General features: G+C 33.8%; 1 protein-coding gene across 1 annotated transcript in view; it reads right to left on the bottom strand.

Annotated features, from left to right (window-relative positions):
• PTPRQ (protein tyrosine phosphatase, receptor type Q) overlaps positions 1–16222 on the bottom strand; it is a 219688-nt gene that overhangs the window by 57398 nt on the left and 146068 nt on the right. The window contains exons 30-35 of the mRNA XM_015571126.1: positions 12945–13131; positions 9764–10008; positions 7041–7107; positions 3509–3667; positions 2799–3021; positions 689–762 (exon numbers count right to left, since the gene is read on the bottom strand). Of these exons, the coding sequence (XP_015426612.1) occupies positions 689–762; positions 2799–3021; positions 3509–3667; positions 7041–7107; positions 9764–10008; positions 12945–13131 (955 nt within the window). The remainder of the gene's footprint in view (positions 1–688; positions 763–2798; positions 3022–3508; positions 3668–7040; positions 7108–9763; positions 10009–12944; positions 13132–16222) is intronic.

The following is a 16222-nucleotide window of genomic DNA, read 5'->3' as shown; positions in this document are numbered from 1 at the left end:
GCTGGGAGAGGCGCAGGCCCTGGCTGATGTGCCTTCTGCCCCCAGATGAAGATCTCCTTCAATGACAAGAGCCTGCACACCACGTTTGAGTACCCGTCCGAGAGCTCCCTGGTGCAGGAGGCCCAGGCGGAGGCCGAGGGCGAGGAGGAGGAAGAGGAGGAGGAGGAGGGGGAGGGAGGAGGAGGAGGGGGAGGAAGGAGGAAGAAATATACTTGCATTTGACTAAATTGTATTTCTATTTTATTCAGGCCTAATTGAGTGCATATAATTAATAAGAAAACACGAAAGAGCTGATTAGAAAAAAAGAAAAATTAAAGAGGACAAGCAAATGTCTAGTTTTTTTAGGATTATTTCAGAATAATTGCCATAAGCCTTTTCCTTTGTATTAGGTAAAAATCTGCTGTAAGATTGTATATTAAACAGCTAATTAAATATTTGCTTGGTATAATGTTAGTGCACATCAGCATAGAACCAGTACCATTTCAAAATCTAGATCCAGATACAAATGGATCCAACTTCCATCTATTAATAGAATATTATAATATACTATTTTTTCTTAATCAGGTTAGTTAACCTTGAAATGAATTTACACTTGAGAACATTCAGTTGTGGATTATTACATTTTAATGAATGTTGCACTGTAATTAGCATGTTGAGAATTGAAAGTAAACTACAAAATATGTCTTACCTAAAGTCTTAACAGGGTCAGAGTAATCAGAGTCAGTAAATTGTCCCATGACATTTGTGGCTCTAAATTTAAATCTATAAAATAGAAAAAAAAATTAAAACTAGCAATTTGCATGCCATATGATTTTTTATGAATAATTTAGCAAATAGCTATTAAAATAAACATTTTTATTTAAGATAAAGCAAATTTACAAGATGTAGACTTGAAATTCAATGACCATCCAGACGAATAGATACTATCTTTCTGTGAGATGAATAATTACCCTAGAATGGACCTCATGAACTTCATGAGAGAGTGACTAAGAATCTGGGCAAACTCGTAAGCAGCCAGCAGCTCCACTGAAGCAGATTACCTACCTCCTTCACGGATTTGTTTGGATGAAATAATGTGGTCTGTTGCACAAACAGACTTTTAAACTATAAATCATAAAAACTGTTATACCTTGTCGACCTTTGAAAATACCAGTGAACCAGATTTAGAATTGTCATATAGAACTTATCTTCATATGTATGCAATTAAGAAAATGTTTCTTACATCTATGCATGCAGAGCTATATTTTTACTTCCTATGCTTTTATGACATATGAAATGGAAAATAGGTACGGACGAGAATCAATCTTAAAAATCATTCTATGATTCTAACATTCACAAAGACAACCAAAATACCTTATTTAAAAACTATAGACATCCAGGCATTTAAAAACATAAAATCAATTTACATTAATAAATTGCAATGCATAAATTAATCTCTACTAGTCTCAGTTTCTTATTATTGTATTGATTATAAGGAGTCTGTTTTGGAAAAAATACGCAAAATGAAAATACTTGAATAAGTATTAAACTTTGTGTTATACCATTTTCATAACTATCATATGTATAATGATTATATTTCAGGCAATAACCTTGTAACCACAGTAACTGTAATTCATAAAAATGATAGAGCATTTTAAAAAAAATTTTCCTACCTTCTCTAATTTTTCCAATGCTAATTTGGCCTAAGACCCTTATAAAGAATTTAATAATGCTTTAGTTAGTTGGCAAGATGAGATTAGCTATATTTTTCAAATTTACTAGTAAAAAAATTTATATTTTGAAAATAAAATAATTCAAGAATTTTTAATATCTGTCATCTTGTGACACAGAAATAATAGTTAATTTAGTAGGAAAAATCAATTTAGCACAGAAATTAACAAAGCCAGAGATGAAAACAGTCTTTTCAACAGATGGTGTCGAGAAAACTGGATATTCACTGACCAAGGAATGGAGTTGGACCCTACCTAATACCATTTACGAAAATTAATGAAAATTAAAAAGTTGATTTCATTTGTAAAGAGATTTTTAATATGATATTCAATTGGATCTACAAAATGCCAAATATTAAAGTGAGTTGTAAAGATTTCGATCACCAAATATGATGTTTGATGGTATATAGAGGATAAAAGTATGGCTATGAAGAAGGTAAATCAAAGCTATCATTAACCAAAAGACTGTGATAGTGTTCCTAAACACCTGCACATTAACATGCAAGGCAAATAATGAGTGGAAAACACAAAATATTATATTGGTCTCATTGTCCTCTACAGAAAGAATTAAATTCTCCTATCCAAGGGCACATTTTTCATATTGACCTTATGTTATTTATCAGATCAAAAAATCAAATCATAATTACATTTAGGTTTGTCTGCTTTTCCTATAGAACTATATGTCTGTGGAATATGAGGTCAATCCTTTGTTGGTCTTTACATTCCTGGAGCCTAAAAATTCTGGTCAGCCCTGGCCAGTGTAGCTCAGTGGTTTGAGGGCTGTCTCATGCACCGAGAGGTTGCTGGTTAAATTCCCTGTCAGGGCACATGCCCAGGGTTGTGGGCTCAATCCCCAGTGGGAGACATGCAGGAGGCAGCTGATCGATATTTCTCTTTCTCTTTCTCTCTCCTTTCCTCTCTTTCAAGTCAACGAAAACATATTTTTAAAAAATATTTTTAAAAATCTAGTCACAATACAAGATGGATGCCCAGTGATTACCGGAAAAATAAAAGGATGGGTGGATGGAGGAATGAAAGATATCAACCAGCTTGCTAACACAAGGCATGGTAGGTATAAACTATACATACAAGTATTGCTTTTTTGGCTTCAGAGGTCCATTGCAAATTTTGTCTTCATTGCCAGGAATCATACATGCATGATCAGCACCTATGATGTAGATTTCTTCATTGCTACTGAACTTTGTCTTTCCTTCTGTACACGGAGGATTAGGAAAGCCTTCATTTGTAAAGTATGGCCTTGGTTTATTAAAATATGCATCATACCACTTTGTTACATTTCCATCATGCTGAGCTATTTTCAGAAAAAAAGAATGATGATTACAAATAACATATACATTATTTTCAAATTTATAAATGGTTTTTATAATTGCATGAAGAAATTCTGGATGAAGTATCTTTCACTCTATGAACCACCAGAGATGATTCAGCTGATTTACCTGGATAAGCATCTAGAGAAAAAAAATCCCTCAGTCAAGAGTCACTGTAATATTCACATCTCCAAAGAAGTTACCAATAATCCATCTTGTCAAAGTCAAAGCAATCCTACTAGCATATGGAATAAATAAATCACATATTTTAACTATGCCTTCTCTTATTTCTATAAAAATGTTAGCATAAGTGTTTTATATAATTAATTATAATATTGACAATATATTAAGGTCAAGATGTATGTGCTAATCAGGAGTCAATTTATATTACTAATTTTGAACTGAAATTTCTATACCATTCAGCAATTCATACTTTATATATTAATAGGATAAGTTAATATTTAATGATACCTCCAGCTTCTGCTACAAGCACTTGTACATTTTTGATGGGCCCATGATCATCATTATAGTAACATATTGGCATTCTGATGGTAATTGTTGTTGAAGTCACCAGCAATTTTCCTGTGGCATCATAAATAGGTGTTGGTTTGGTTTTTGGTCGTGCTGGAGCTATAAACAAAGAAGTATCATAATTGATTTTTTGTTTCTGAAGGGGAGAAATAAGCACTTAAATTTGTTTTTCAGGCAGGTAATTTACAGATAACGTGATGACAAACATAAAGAACAAATGAAATAGTCTTATTTTGATACAGCAAATATTAAACAATTATCTCCTGGTGGTATAATTATATATTTGAGACTTAACCTCAAATAATGGGACTCAGGTATAATTTGTGGACATCTGACTTATCTTTACATATTAAATAAATTCAAATTATATATGCTCTCACTCAAATATAATTTTCATAAGTGCATTAAATCATACTATTATTTTAGTGTTTTTTCTTCTGCTTTTATTTATTTTAGCTAGTTTTCCAATTTCTATTCTAGTCATACTAGCACCTCCCTTTACCCAGTTTATCCCTGCCAAACATCCTTTTTATTTCTGTGGAATAGATTTCCAAGAGCAGAATTTCTGGAACAAAAGATAGATTTATTTTTAATTTTAATAGATATTGCCAGAATAATTTCTAAAAGTGCCCTGATAATTCACATATTACCATCAGTGCGTACACGTATCTCCCAAATCAATATTTATAGAGGTTCTGTTTGTTTAATTAATTTCATCTCATAGCTATATATAACAACTAGAGGCCTGGTGCACAAAATTTATACACGGGGGTTGGGGGGTGAGGGTCTCTCAGCCCGGCCTGCACCCTCTCACAATCCGGGACCCCTCAGGAGATGTGGGACCCGGCCTAAACCGGCAGTCAGACATCCCTCTTGCAAACCGGGACTCCTGGCTCCTAACCGCTCGCCTTCCTGCCTGCCTGATTGCCCCTAATAACTCTGCCTACCTGCCTCATCATCCCTAACCACTCTGCCTGCCTGCCTCATCACCCCAAACCCCTCTGCCTGCCTGCCTCATCACCCCCAACCCCTCTGCCTGCCTGCCTGATTGCCCCTAACCACCTCTGCCTGCCTGAACCCCTAACGACTCATCTGCATGCCTGATCACCCCTAATTGCTTGCCTGCCTGCCTGATCTCCCCTAACCACCTCTGCCTCAGCCCCCACCACCGTGGCTTCATCTGGAAGGACATCCGGAAGGTCGTTTGGCTGCCTGGTCTAATGAGCATATTATACTTTTATTATTATAGATTGTTTGAGCAACAATGAGTTGCTTAATCAAATTTCATTCTCTATCTTTATTTAATCTTTTTAAAAGGCCTCTCAATAATGCTATAAAATTGACAATATTATTTCAATTTTGCACATGAGGAGATGGCCTTATATCACATAGCTATAAAAGGGAACCAAATTTTTTACTTGATCCTTTAGCTCATTCCTCTGTGATATAAAGCCTATGATATTAGATGAGTAGCAAGTTTATTGGGGAAAATATCTGTGAAGAGTAAAGATAAAGTAACCAAGAGGAGATGGTGAGAGCCTTAGACCACAGAGCACATGTAGGGAGACACCTGAGAAAGGGGAGGAGGAAGAAAGAATTCAGCAAGAAGAGCCTCTGGTTTCAGGAGTTCTGAGAAGCTCTAGGCCACTGAGGAGTTCCCAAGAAAAGGTTTCCAGTTAGAAGAATCTTGCACTGGACATGACTATCCAACCTGACATTATCTGTCAAATGCAAACTTAATGAGACTACCATTAATTCAATATCACTCCATGTTACTAACAAAATCATTCATATTACTGAAGAAAAATTAATTTCTCTAGGACCCCACCACTGCCTCCAGAATATATATTTATATCTTCTCTAGGTAACTGGTCCTGAGTCTATCTGCCATATCTAACGAGAAGAAAGTCAGAATGAGTCTTTTTTACCTGGGATGACCAAAGCATCTGAAATGGGAATTTTTTTTTTTACTAAAGCATCAATATTGTTAAGTGCATATCTACCTGTCTGCCAACAAATAATAGACATTAAGATGAATTGATGTAAGCTCTTCTTTATGAAGTCATTTTTTCAAACTGCTGATTTTTAAGACTTTGTATTTGTATTTCCTAAGCATATAATTTATCAATTAAAAGCAAATAATTAATATTTATATACAGTATTACAATTGTGAAAACTACCCATTGATGAAAAGATGATATTTATCAGCTTCACCTTACAGTGAATGTTTCTCATTCTCTAGTAGGGCACTGTCCTAAGCGTTTTTTCAAAGATTATCTCTTTTAATCCTCACAACAATGTATGCAGTAGGAACTAGTATTATCTCCACTATCCAGGCTTATAGAGGTTAAGAAACTTGCCCAAAGTCAAACAGATATCAAGTGGCCAATCCAGGATTCAATCTCAGCAGTCTGACCCTAGACTCAGCCTGGAGCCTGCTTTTAATCATTGAGCTTGGTGTCCTTGCCAAAGACTGAGAATCACTGTGCTCTGGTGTCCTTACTTTTTGCTCTAAAGAGAGAAGCAACAAGGAGGTAGAATTTTACTTAAGGTCCATATACTTGTTTTGTTTGTTTTTAGCTCTGCAGGTTTTACATAGCTTTTTAGAGAGATGGCACAGCTACATGCAGGTTTTCAGTCTCAGGAATAGAAGGCACCCTGATGACTGAATGACCTTAAATTCCTCGTAAAAATCTTTTGTAGTTTTTATGGATTTGGCGGGCAAGAGGCTCCAAATTTTAGTTATATTTTCAATGAAAACTACCTGTAAGATTAATAAATTGATAGATCAGAATCTTTATAGTTAGAATCATAAAGCTGAATACATGGTTGTTCAGTAAACACTATTTAATTAACTGTAAAGAATTCAACTTTCAAAATAAAAGTCATTGAAGAATCTAGTTAAAACTAGTCAACTTCTAGTCATGGGTAATTTAAAGAATAAGTTTCGTTTTCAATAAAATTTAAAAACAAAATAATGGACTATAAAATTTGTCTCAGAAGAGTTTAAAGTTACAGGAAAGGAAATATAAGAAAAAATAGCAGGTGGGCATTCTCTTTATTTAACCCTAGAGGCCGGTGCACAAAATTCATGCATGGGTAGGGTCCCTAGGCCTGGCCAATGATCAGGGCCAATCGAGACCTTCTCCTTCCCCCCTCCCCTCTGGCCAGGTCCTTCCTTCATTCTATGCCTCCCCCTGGTGGTCAGTGCACATAATAGCGAGTGGTCGAACTCCTAAGGGGACAATTTGCATATTAGCCTTTTATTATATAGGATGGTAATTTGCATCATTATTTGGGCACTTTAATTATAGCTTTAACAAGTTTTATTATTACTTAAATATGCTTATTAAATGCACATGCATCATTACAAGCTTGACTCCATCCTTAATTCTAATATAGAATTCAAGTTCTATTACTGTTTGATTAAGAGAGCAGCATTTGTGGAATGAATGGGAGCTTGTGTATATACCTTTAATATCCATAGTTATTCTCATCTGAACCTTTGGTCCTGCACCAGCACTATTGATTGCATAAACCTAAAACAAAGAAACATCTTGTTACTATTTTCAAATTATTGCTCACATGGACATATAACTGGTTATGGTTATATGTAATTTTAAAATGATTCTACTTTTAAAAACAATTGCATATAATCTATTAATTATAGATTTCTTGCACCCCCTTAAATGTGAGTTATATATGGAGGAAGAGTATTAACAACAAAGTAATTCTTAAAACTGATCTTGTGTTACTAGTAAGCCCTGAGAACAAAGGCTTACTAGTAAAATGACCAAAATAGACTGATCACAGAGACTAGGAAAAGACTGTGGCTTCAATTGGAACCTGTAGGAGGAATAGAAAAGACTCTATTTGCTCTCTTCGTCTACTCTAACATCTTTTCCTCTTCTCTGTAACTAGGTAACTGACTTTCTGTAAATCCATATTCAAGATCCTCTTTTTTTCCCTTCTCTGAGATGAAACCCTATTCCTCCAGCCTCCCAGTTTCCTGTATTAAATCATCCCTCTGAAAGTTGCCCTTTATGCCCTTCTTCACCCCTGCCCCAAAGTATCTGACGCTATAACCTGCGTAATGCAGCATATAGACATAAAGCATTTCTGTTTGTATGTACAGAGGGTGATTTACACAGATGTGAATCCTTTCAATTAACTTTGTGCTTAGGAAACTGCAGACACAGAATTTTCTTCTAGCCACATTATATTGCTATATAAAACAAAGACCATGTTCTTGCCCAGTTTATTGTACTTGATAAATGAAATTCAGAGTATAATGTTTACTGAAGTTAATACATTTGTTTATATATTAGTGACCACCACGCCACACTATATATAACTTGATTGATATAAAACTGTAATGATATGTATGATGTGCTAGTTATGGTGAATAACCCAAGCCCCAAAAACATGGTTAAAAATATCTAAAGAAAATGCTTATTGAAGTTTGTAAATTTAAGAAAGCATCCACAACAAAAATGATATTATGGTCTGCTTCCTTATTTTTATTTCTTTATGGTGCAAGCTAACATTTAAGTGACATAGTAAATGATGAATTGGACAGTGCTTTTCAATTGCATTGTGGGAAAAGGTCACTTGGAAACCCTGGTAAATGAAGATATGCAAATTTTCATGCAGCAGATGGGAACAGGTGCTAAAGTTATACATTTCTAATAACCTCTCAGGAGTTGAGGATGCTGTAAATTCCACTTTGTGAATAATCAGAGAACTTATTTCTTGTTCTTTAAATTATAAATTAGTTGTTATTTATTTCCTATTTTTTCTCATATTCACAATAGGCAAAACTGATAGCGTACTCACTATTTACCATAACTATAAATCATTAATACTCACAATATTCTTATAAAGAAGTTATTATTCCTATTAGTGATTTTTCAGATAAGAAAACCAAGGTAGATTTTCAGAAATTGACCAGGTACAGAAAATAGCAAAGTGAATATTTGAACCAAGGTCAGTTCATTCTCTAACCACCACTCTCCTCTAATAGATCTTTCACAAAGATATTCACAATGGTATGTACAACAAGAATCCTAGCAAGACATATTACCTAGTAAGATATAAAGTTAATGAGGGAATATATACACACATGGTAGTATTCTGGTGATTATAAAGAGTTACTTGGAGGATTAATTAGTAAGTTAAGGTTTAGGATGGATTTTACGTTGCTTGAAATATGAATTTCTGAATCAGATAATTCTATTTGAAAATTGCAAGACATGCTATAAAAATCATCAAATGATGAAACAAATTGATCATGGCCTGTATATATGCAATATGAACTCACAGATACACTTATTTTCCCAAATGGATAATTGAGAATGAAGATATAAAATGTTATTAGCTTTTAGTAATAGTTATGTGAAATATATGTGAATTTCAATCATGTAAATAATTATTTCTGCTCTTTGCCTTTGAAATTTGCTTTTCCATGTTTCATTTATAATCACACTTTAACAGTTTTCCATTTGGCAGAATCATCTCTGTATCTACCACCACTCTTTTACTTTTAGTATGCATTTCCTTTATCCTTTATTTTATTTCTGCATTTCTAACGATAATACAAAGGTTGCTGTTTTTTGGTGTTTTTGGTGTTTACAATAGTGCACATTTTTTTCTTATTTACAGTACATGCACAACTGTGGGTTGGCTGCATGGCTTAACCTTACTTGATATTTTCCCATTTCTAGACCCAGACTGAAGGAGCAGACTCTGCTCAGATTATCTTTTCTTGAGACGGAGAGGAAGAAGGAGAGCGCTGACACAAACTTGTAATGCTTCTCAATAGGTGCGGCACATGTCATTGGCCACAAAGCACATCGTGTGGCCAAAATCAAAGTCAATGGCATAGATATATGTATAAGCCACAGAATGGAAGGGGAATCAATTATTTCTAAACAATAATGCTATTAGAGTTAATGGCATTATTGTTTATACAAACGTTTTAATAACCTACATATTTTCATAGGACTTGCTGTATTATAATAGGATATCAACAATTTCACTTCTCTAAATCTATTTTCTGTGGGCATGTCTTAAACAATCCCCCCAAAAATATGTGAAAAAAATGTAGTGTGTACATAAGCTGAAGTATCTTTGAATGCTGAGTTTGACAACTGACTTTGTAAAATAGGCAAGTAACTAAAAGCTATGAATGCTTACACTGATATTGTATGTATGTCCACCTTTCAGTCCTTCTAACATTGCGATGACGGATGTGTCCGTTTTCTGGATAATGCTGAGGTTGTGAATCTGGACAGCAGTAGGGTCGTCTTCTCGGTAAACCAAAGCTTGATATACTTGGATATTTCCATTGGGTTGAGAAGGAGGAAGGAATGTTAACTGAAATTTTGTCACTTCATCTGGTATCTTCTGAAATGTCATGTTGTTAGGTGGATCCTTAGGAACTAAAATGAAATATTTAGCAATTAAATTTTATAAAAAATATGTTCTTTTCAATCGCCATATAAAACTTATTTCAAATTTATGTTTATAAGGAGTATTACACAGATTATTTAAACCCTATGTATTATGGAAACAAGCAAAATGTCTGATGCATTGTAATATCACTGACACCTTAGGTCACAGGAACCATACTGCTGATTAAGTTCATTATATATTTCCTTCTTACTGATTTAGCTTTATATATGCATTATTTTATGCAGATCACATTTCCATAACTATTTGAGTTTAATTAAAAATAATATAGTCTCACGGGAAGTTGCAAAAACCATACACAGTTCCAAGTAGCCTTCCCCTAGCTTTTGCCATTGTTGGCATCTTATATAACTGTAGTTTAATATCAAACCTGGAAACTGACATTGGTACAATGCTGTTAAGACTACAGACAATATTCAAATTTAACATTTTTTCACATTTTTTTGTATGTATTTCTATGCAATTTAATTCCATGAACAGATTCCTATAAACACCACCAAAAACAAGATACAGAGCAATCCCATCACCACAAAGGAACTTCATCTTGCCTTCTCCTTGTATTTGCCCTCCATGCCTCCCCTCAACACTAATCATTCTTCATCTCCATAGCTATGTCATTTTGAGAAAGACAATGCATAATGACTGTGAGGTTCATCAGAGTTGTTGCATATATTAGTAATTCATTCTTCTTTCATTGCCAAGTAGTGTTCCCTTATATGGGTGTACCAGAATTTGTTTAATCATAAAAAAACATTTGGATTGTTTTCAGGTTTTTTTTGTTATTACATACTAATAAATCTGCTATTACCATTTATATACAGATGCTTGCATGAACACAAGTTATCAATTCTCTATGATAAATACCCTAGAGTATAATTGCTGAATCTTGCTTGGTTTTATAAAAGATTAACAAACTATTTTCCAATGTGGCTATACCCTTTTATAGTCCCACTAGAAATGTATGAGAAATCCAGTCTTTCTTGCATCTTTGCCATCATTTGGTATTCTCGCCATTTTCAACATTATTATTTTATCTGTCCTAGTAGATGCATAGTGATATCTCATTGTAGCTTTAATTTGCATTTTCCTAATAAGTAATGATACTGAAAATCTGTCTTATCATGAGTTTATTTGCCAATCATATCTTCTCTTTGGTGAAATGTCTTTTATCAACTTTTTAACTGGATTTGTTGTGCTGAGTTTTAAGAGTTCATATATTCTAGATATTCCAGGTATTTTTAATAAATAGAAGTTAGTTGGACAAATAACAAGCTAAGTATCAATTAATTATTGTGAAAAAATGGTATACATGAGGATAAAATTATTTTATGAATATAGTTCATAATAAAAATATATTTTATGAACTATTTATTGCTATACTACTTAGTGTTCTTTATATGAATGACTGGATGAATATATCTATTTTGATCAAGTTGGAATGGATATATTTTTCCATACTAAATAAAGAATTTCCATAGTAGTTCAGAGACAAGCTCTTTTTTCTTGCAAACATCTTTAGAGATAGTGCCCTCTGGCAAGCAAAAAATAAGTAAATGAATAACAGTGAGGAAAAAGAGAGCGAATCAGATAACATTTTATTGTTCCAAATACCACATTTTAAGGGCAAAAAGGCATAGCTAACGTAAAGGTTAGACAGGTTCAACACATTTTCACAACATTAGTTGTTAAACATATTTATGATACATAAGAAAAACTTTATATATTTTTTACAAGAGATATTTTCAAAAATAAGGTCAGGTTTAAAGTTGGATAAGTGAAAGATTTCTCTCAATGCTGGAAAAAACTTCCTATCCTGCAAATATATTTGGTTTTACATCTAAAATTCAATTTTTAGATGTTCAGTAAAAATGTATTAAACTACAATATCCTTGAAAGGAGTAGCACATTAAGATTTTTAATGAATGCTTTATGGCATGGATGTGAAGAAGTTCGGCAGCATCTTTCCTCACAGGAAGGTAAGAACAGAGACTTGCAACATGTACAATAAGAAAATAGATACCTGGGATACACGTGGCAGCACATTGGAAACAAGTGGGATTTTAGGGTTCAGAGAATAAGATGGACCTTTTAATTTAGAACCATAACAGTAGACAATGCAGTATGTAACATAATGAACTAACTCAAAAGTATTTTTACCTCCTATACTTACCTTACAGATAGCAACAAATAAACTATAGCAACACATCCCTTCATGTGCTCTTTCCAAAGATATATCTGGTGGCAAAGAACATCAGGAGTCTGAAGGAGGATGGGGCAAGCGAGTTCTGGGAGGTTGACTTTCCATATTTAATTCTTATTGGTTACAATCTTATTATTCATTCAGACCCTGTTCCTGGGAACTTGAGGAAATCTGTATGGATTCTGACATTTATCAAATAGATTATATAATAAAACATGTCACTTAAATAAGTGAAGAAAACATATGATAAATGTGACCCGGATTTGGATTTTAAATTCTAGATTATTTAATAATAAAGTATTAGCACTTTAATAAGCATTCAAATCATGAGACACAAATAATTAAAATGGAATTTTAGGTGAAGCATTTTGGGCCATACATAATTGGGAAAATCATCTCTTCAGCAAGATAATTTCTGAAACATTTAGTGTTTAAATACATTCAAAAATTGTGCTTATTATGAACTAATTTGTGTGTGGGTTTTTTTTTTTTTTGTATTTACAAGGATTGGCTATTCTGCATAATTCCACTTTGCCTCAAAAAACAGAAAGCTTCACTTTTGTCAATCACAGTGAATCACTGAATATTATATTTATATGCATTGAAATTTTGATAATACATACCCTTTTTAGGGTGGGGTGCGATAAACTGTAAGAAAAATACCTAAGTAGGTCCAGTTTTTAGCAATGATAAAAAATGCCTTACCTGATTCTAAAGTAGTAACAATCACTTCAGCACTTGACTTTCCTTCTACATAAGCCGCACTAACATTTCCAGTGAATGCAGTGATCACCACAGAATACCTTGTGAATATTTTTAAATCTTTAATTTCTATGGTTTTATTCTCTTCATTTGACTTGATTAAGGAAATATTAAATTCATCACTATCCACCTATAGGAAAAAAATAGCTGACAATGAAAGAAAGCAGCACTTGAGATACAAATCACTAAAGTATAATCGCACAAAGCTACATGTGGTATATTTATCTAGTCAAGATTTAAATTAGAGTTGACCTTTGAACAACACAGGCTCAAACTGCATGGGTCCAAATATATGCAGATTTTCTCAATGAATATGTGTACTGTTTTCAATCTTCAGTTAGAAGTCTACAGATGCAGCTTGCTGAGTGTATGCATTGATGTAGGCAACTTGGCTATATGAGGATGTTGGTGTCCACAGGTGGTCCTGGAACCAATCCCTGTGGATACTGAAGAATAACAAGTTTTGGTGGAGCCAAAGTTATATGCATATTTTCAACTGTGTGGGGGTCGGTGCCCCTAACCTCCATGTTGTTCAAGGGACAACTGTATTTATTTAAACAGATTGCCCTGGGGAATCCAAAGTGTTACTTTAACAGTTTACTAATTAGCAATATTTCAATAATTAAAAGTAAAAGAAAAAGCAACCCACCCATCAAAAATCATCAAAATCAAGCCAAAATCATCTCTGCAGTCGATGAAACACTACTTCCTACTCTAATGTTTTATAGAGAAAAAATATAGGTTTTGGTACCCAACCATCAAAGGTTCAAACCCCAACTTAGTCACTTAATAGCTCCTACACAGCATTTGTCAACTCACTTACGCTCTGTGTCTTACTTTCTGTGTATTGAAATGGGTGATAATATGTGTTTATAGTGCTTTGTTGAAATTTAGAAAAAATAGATCTGAAGCATTTTGTTTTATTTTAATACCAGACTCACACAAAGGAAACACATTTTGTAACATAATTAAGAATATCATTTTTTTTTTAATATATTTTTTATTGATTTTTACAGAGAGGAAGGGAGAGAGATAGAGAGCTAGAAACATCGATGAGAGAGAAACATCGATCAGCTGCCTCCTGCACATCTCCCACTGGGGATGTGCCCGCAACCCAGGTACATGCCCTTGACCGGAATCGAACCCGGGACCCTCCAGTCAGCAGGCCGACGCTCTATCCACTGAGCCAAACCGGCCTCGGCAAGAATATCATTTTTTATACCATAAGTCATAAAATCATTTTTCAGTATATATATATATATATATACACATACATACTTATTTATACCTGAAAACCTATTTTCAGAAATACAACTTCTTTTTGAAATATACTTGGTTTTTTCTGCTCTAATTTTATTCTAATTAATTTTAATATGCTGGTCTTGATTGCAGTTTGAAAAACTCTGAGCTGACACTGGATTAGAACTCAATTGTGGATGTCATAATTATTAAGTATGCACAAATGAATACCTTTCGGTGTACTCAATGTAGGTTTATGATTTATTTAAATATGCTTTATCTTGGATGGAGAGTCTAAGTTTCTAGCAGTAAGAAAGGGCTTTTCCTAAGGTGAACATCAGAAAATTTAAAATCTTATTTTGCATGCTCCTCTCAGGCACATGATTTTGAAAAACTCTAAAACAAATTATACACACTGTTCACAGTATTAAGTTCATTCTCAACTTCACCCTCCCTGGTAACTTTGAAAGATGGCTTTTTGTTCAGTATATGGTCTTCAAATAGTCTTTCCTAAGGCCTCCCTTAACGTATTCCAATGTTGCTATGAGAAACACAATAAAAGGCTGATAAATAATATCAGCATAGAAAAAAGTCAGGTAGATTGTTCCTACCTCAAGACAGCAGAGGAAGGAAAAGTTCCACTGCTCTAAAATGGCAGAAAAAGAAATTAGCCTAGAAATCCAATTGATGAGGTACACATTCCTCCTGATAGAAAGTGTATTTAATTTGTTGTTAATATTTAAATATCATCAGAACATCTGGCTTTTAAAATTTTCCTTAGGACGAGGCTTATATTCACGCTGAGTAACAATGATCTAGGGGTGAATGATAGTCGGCTTCTGTGAAGAGCTACGGGTCTCCAATGCATCACTGCCCCATCCAGTTGGCTTCACTTTGCTCATTTATGTTATTGCCTGACTACATACTGTGGCCACTTGAACTCTGATTTTATAGAGTTGAGGTGAATTCCTCAAGATTCCATAACAGCTAAGTAGCTGGCAGGATTTACAGTCAGTTGTTTCAATAGTCCAGAACTGTCTACACTGTCATAAGTTCACTGGGAATGATCTTATAAGGTACAATGAAACTATTCCAAGGCCATCCATGAAAACAATGGATAACAAATATTGAGAAGTAAAAATATGACACAGCATGTATGTGACCTACTATATCTTAAATAAATTTTAATAAAATCCAAAAAGAATGCTAGGCCTTCGAATACAGCTTATATAAAATTTAGTATCTTTCTTTACTAAACCTACTTTGTCTTTGTTACTATTAACCATTATTTGTTCACTTACCCAGGACAAATAGCTCAGACCTTTTTGACCAGCGTTTCCCTTCAGTTAGTGCCAAGGTTGTTTGCTCAAATTATATTTGATCACCTATTATTATTATGAAACATTTTTTTTTATTTATGAAGTATGGTAGTTTTTAAATATAGTATCAGTAGCTGGACTGATTCATTTCTCTCCTTTTTCTCTCCCACCTCCACCCTTCCAACTTGGTAAACCCTTATTCATCCCTCAAGTCTCAGAATAAATTTAACCTGCTCTGTGAGGTCTTGTCTTTATCCCATGTCTCCCATAACAGAAGCTTTAATTACTTAGTTAGATTTTATTTTTAAAAAAATCCTGCATATAGCACACTCTATAATTAGCTGTTATATTCTAGTGTCTCCACTACAGTGTGAGCTACTTGAGAACAAAACTTTATTTTCCATCTTTGTTTTGGAAAATAGAGGCTGTTCAATAAATATATTTTTAAGTTTAAAAAAGTAAATATTATAATAAAAAATGACTACAAAATGCATTAATTTCCAGTATAATCATCCAGGATGATATTGGTGCCCATAAATATATATTTTAAGATGGTCAATTTTGACTTAATTTTAGTCTTATATAGGAAGACTTGTATGTCCTTGTGGCTAGTATTTGGCAAAATTCAGGCAGTACCAGGAGTGCAAAATTCAATGAAATGTG

This window comes from Myotis davidii, unplaced genomic scaffold, assembly GCF_000327345.1.
Source record: "Myotis davidii unplaced genomic scaffold, ASM32734v1 scaffold26, whole genome shotgun sequence".
NCBI lineage: Eukaryota > Metazoa > Chordata > Mammalia > Chiroptera > Vespertilionidae > Myotis > Myotis davidii.
The sequence above is the reverse complement of the archived record's forward strand: the minus strand, read 5'-3'. Positions and strand labels throughout refer to the sequence as shown.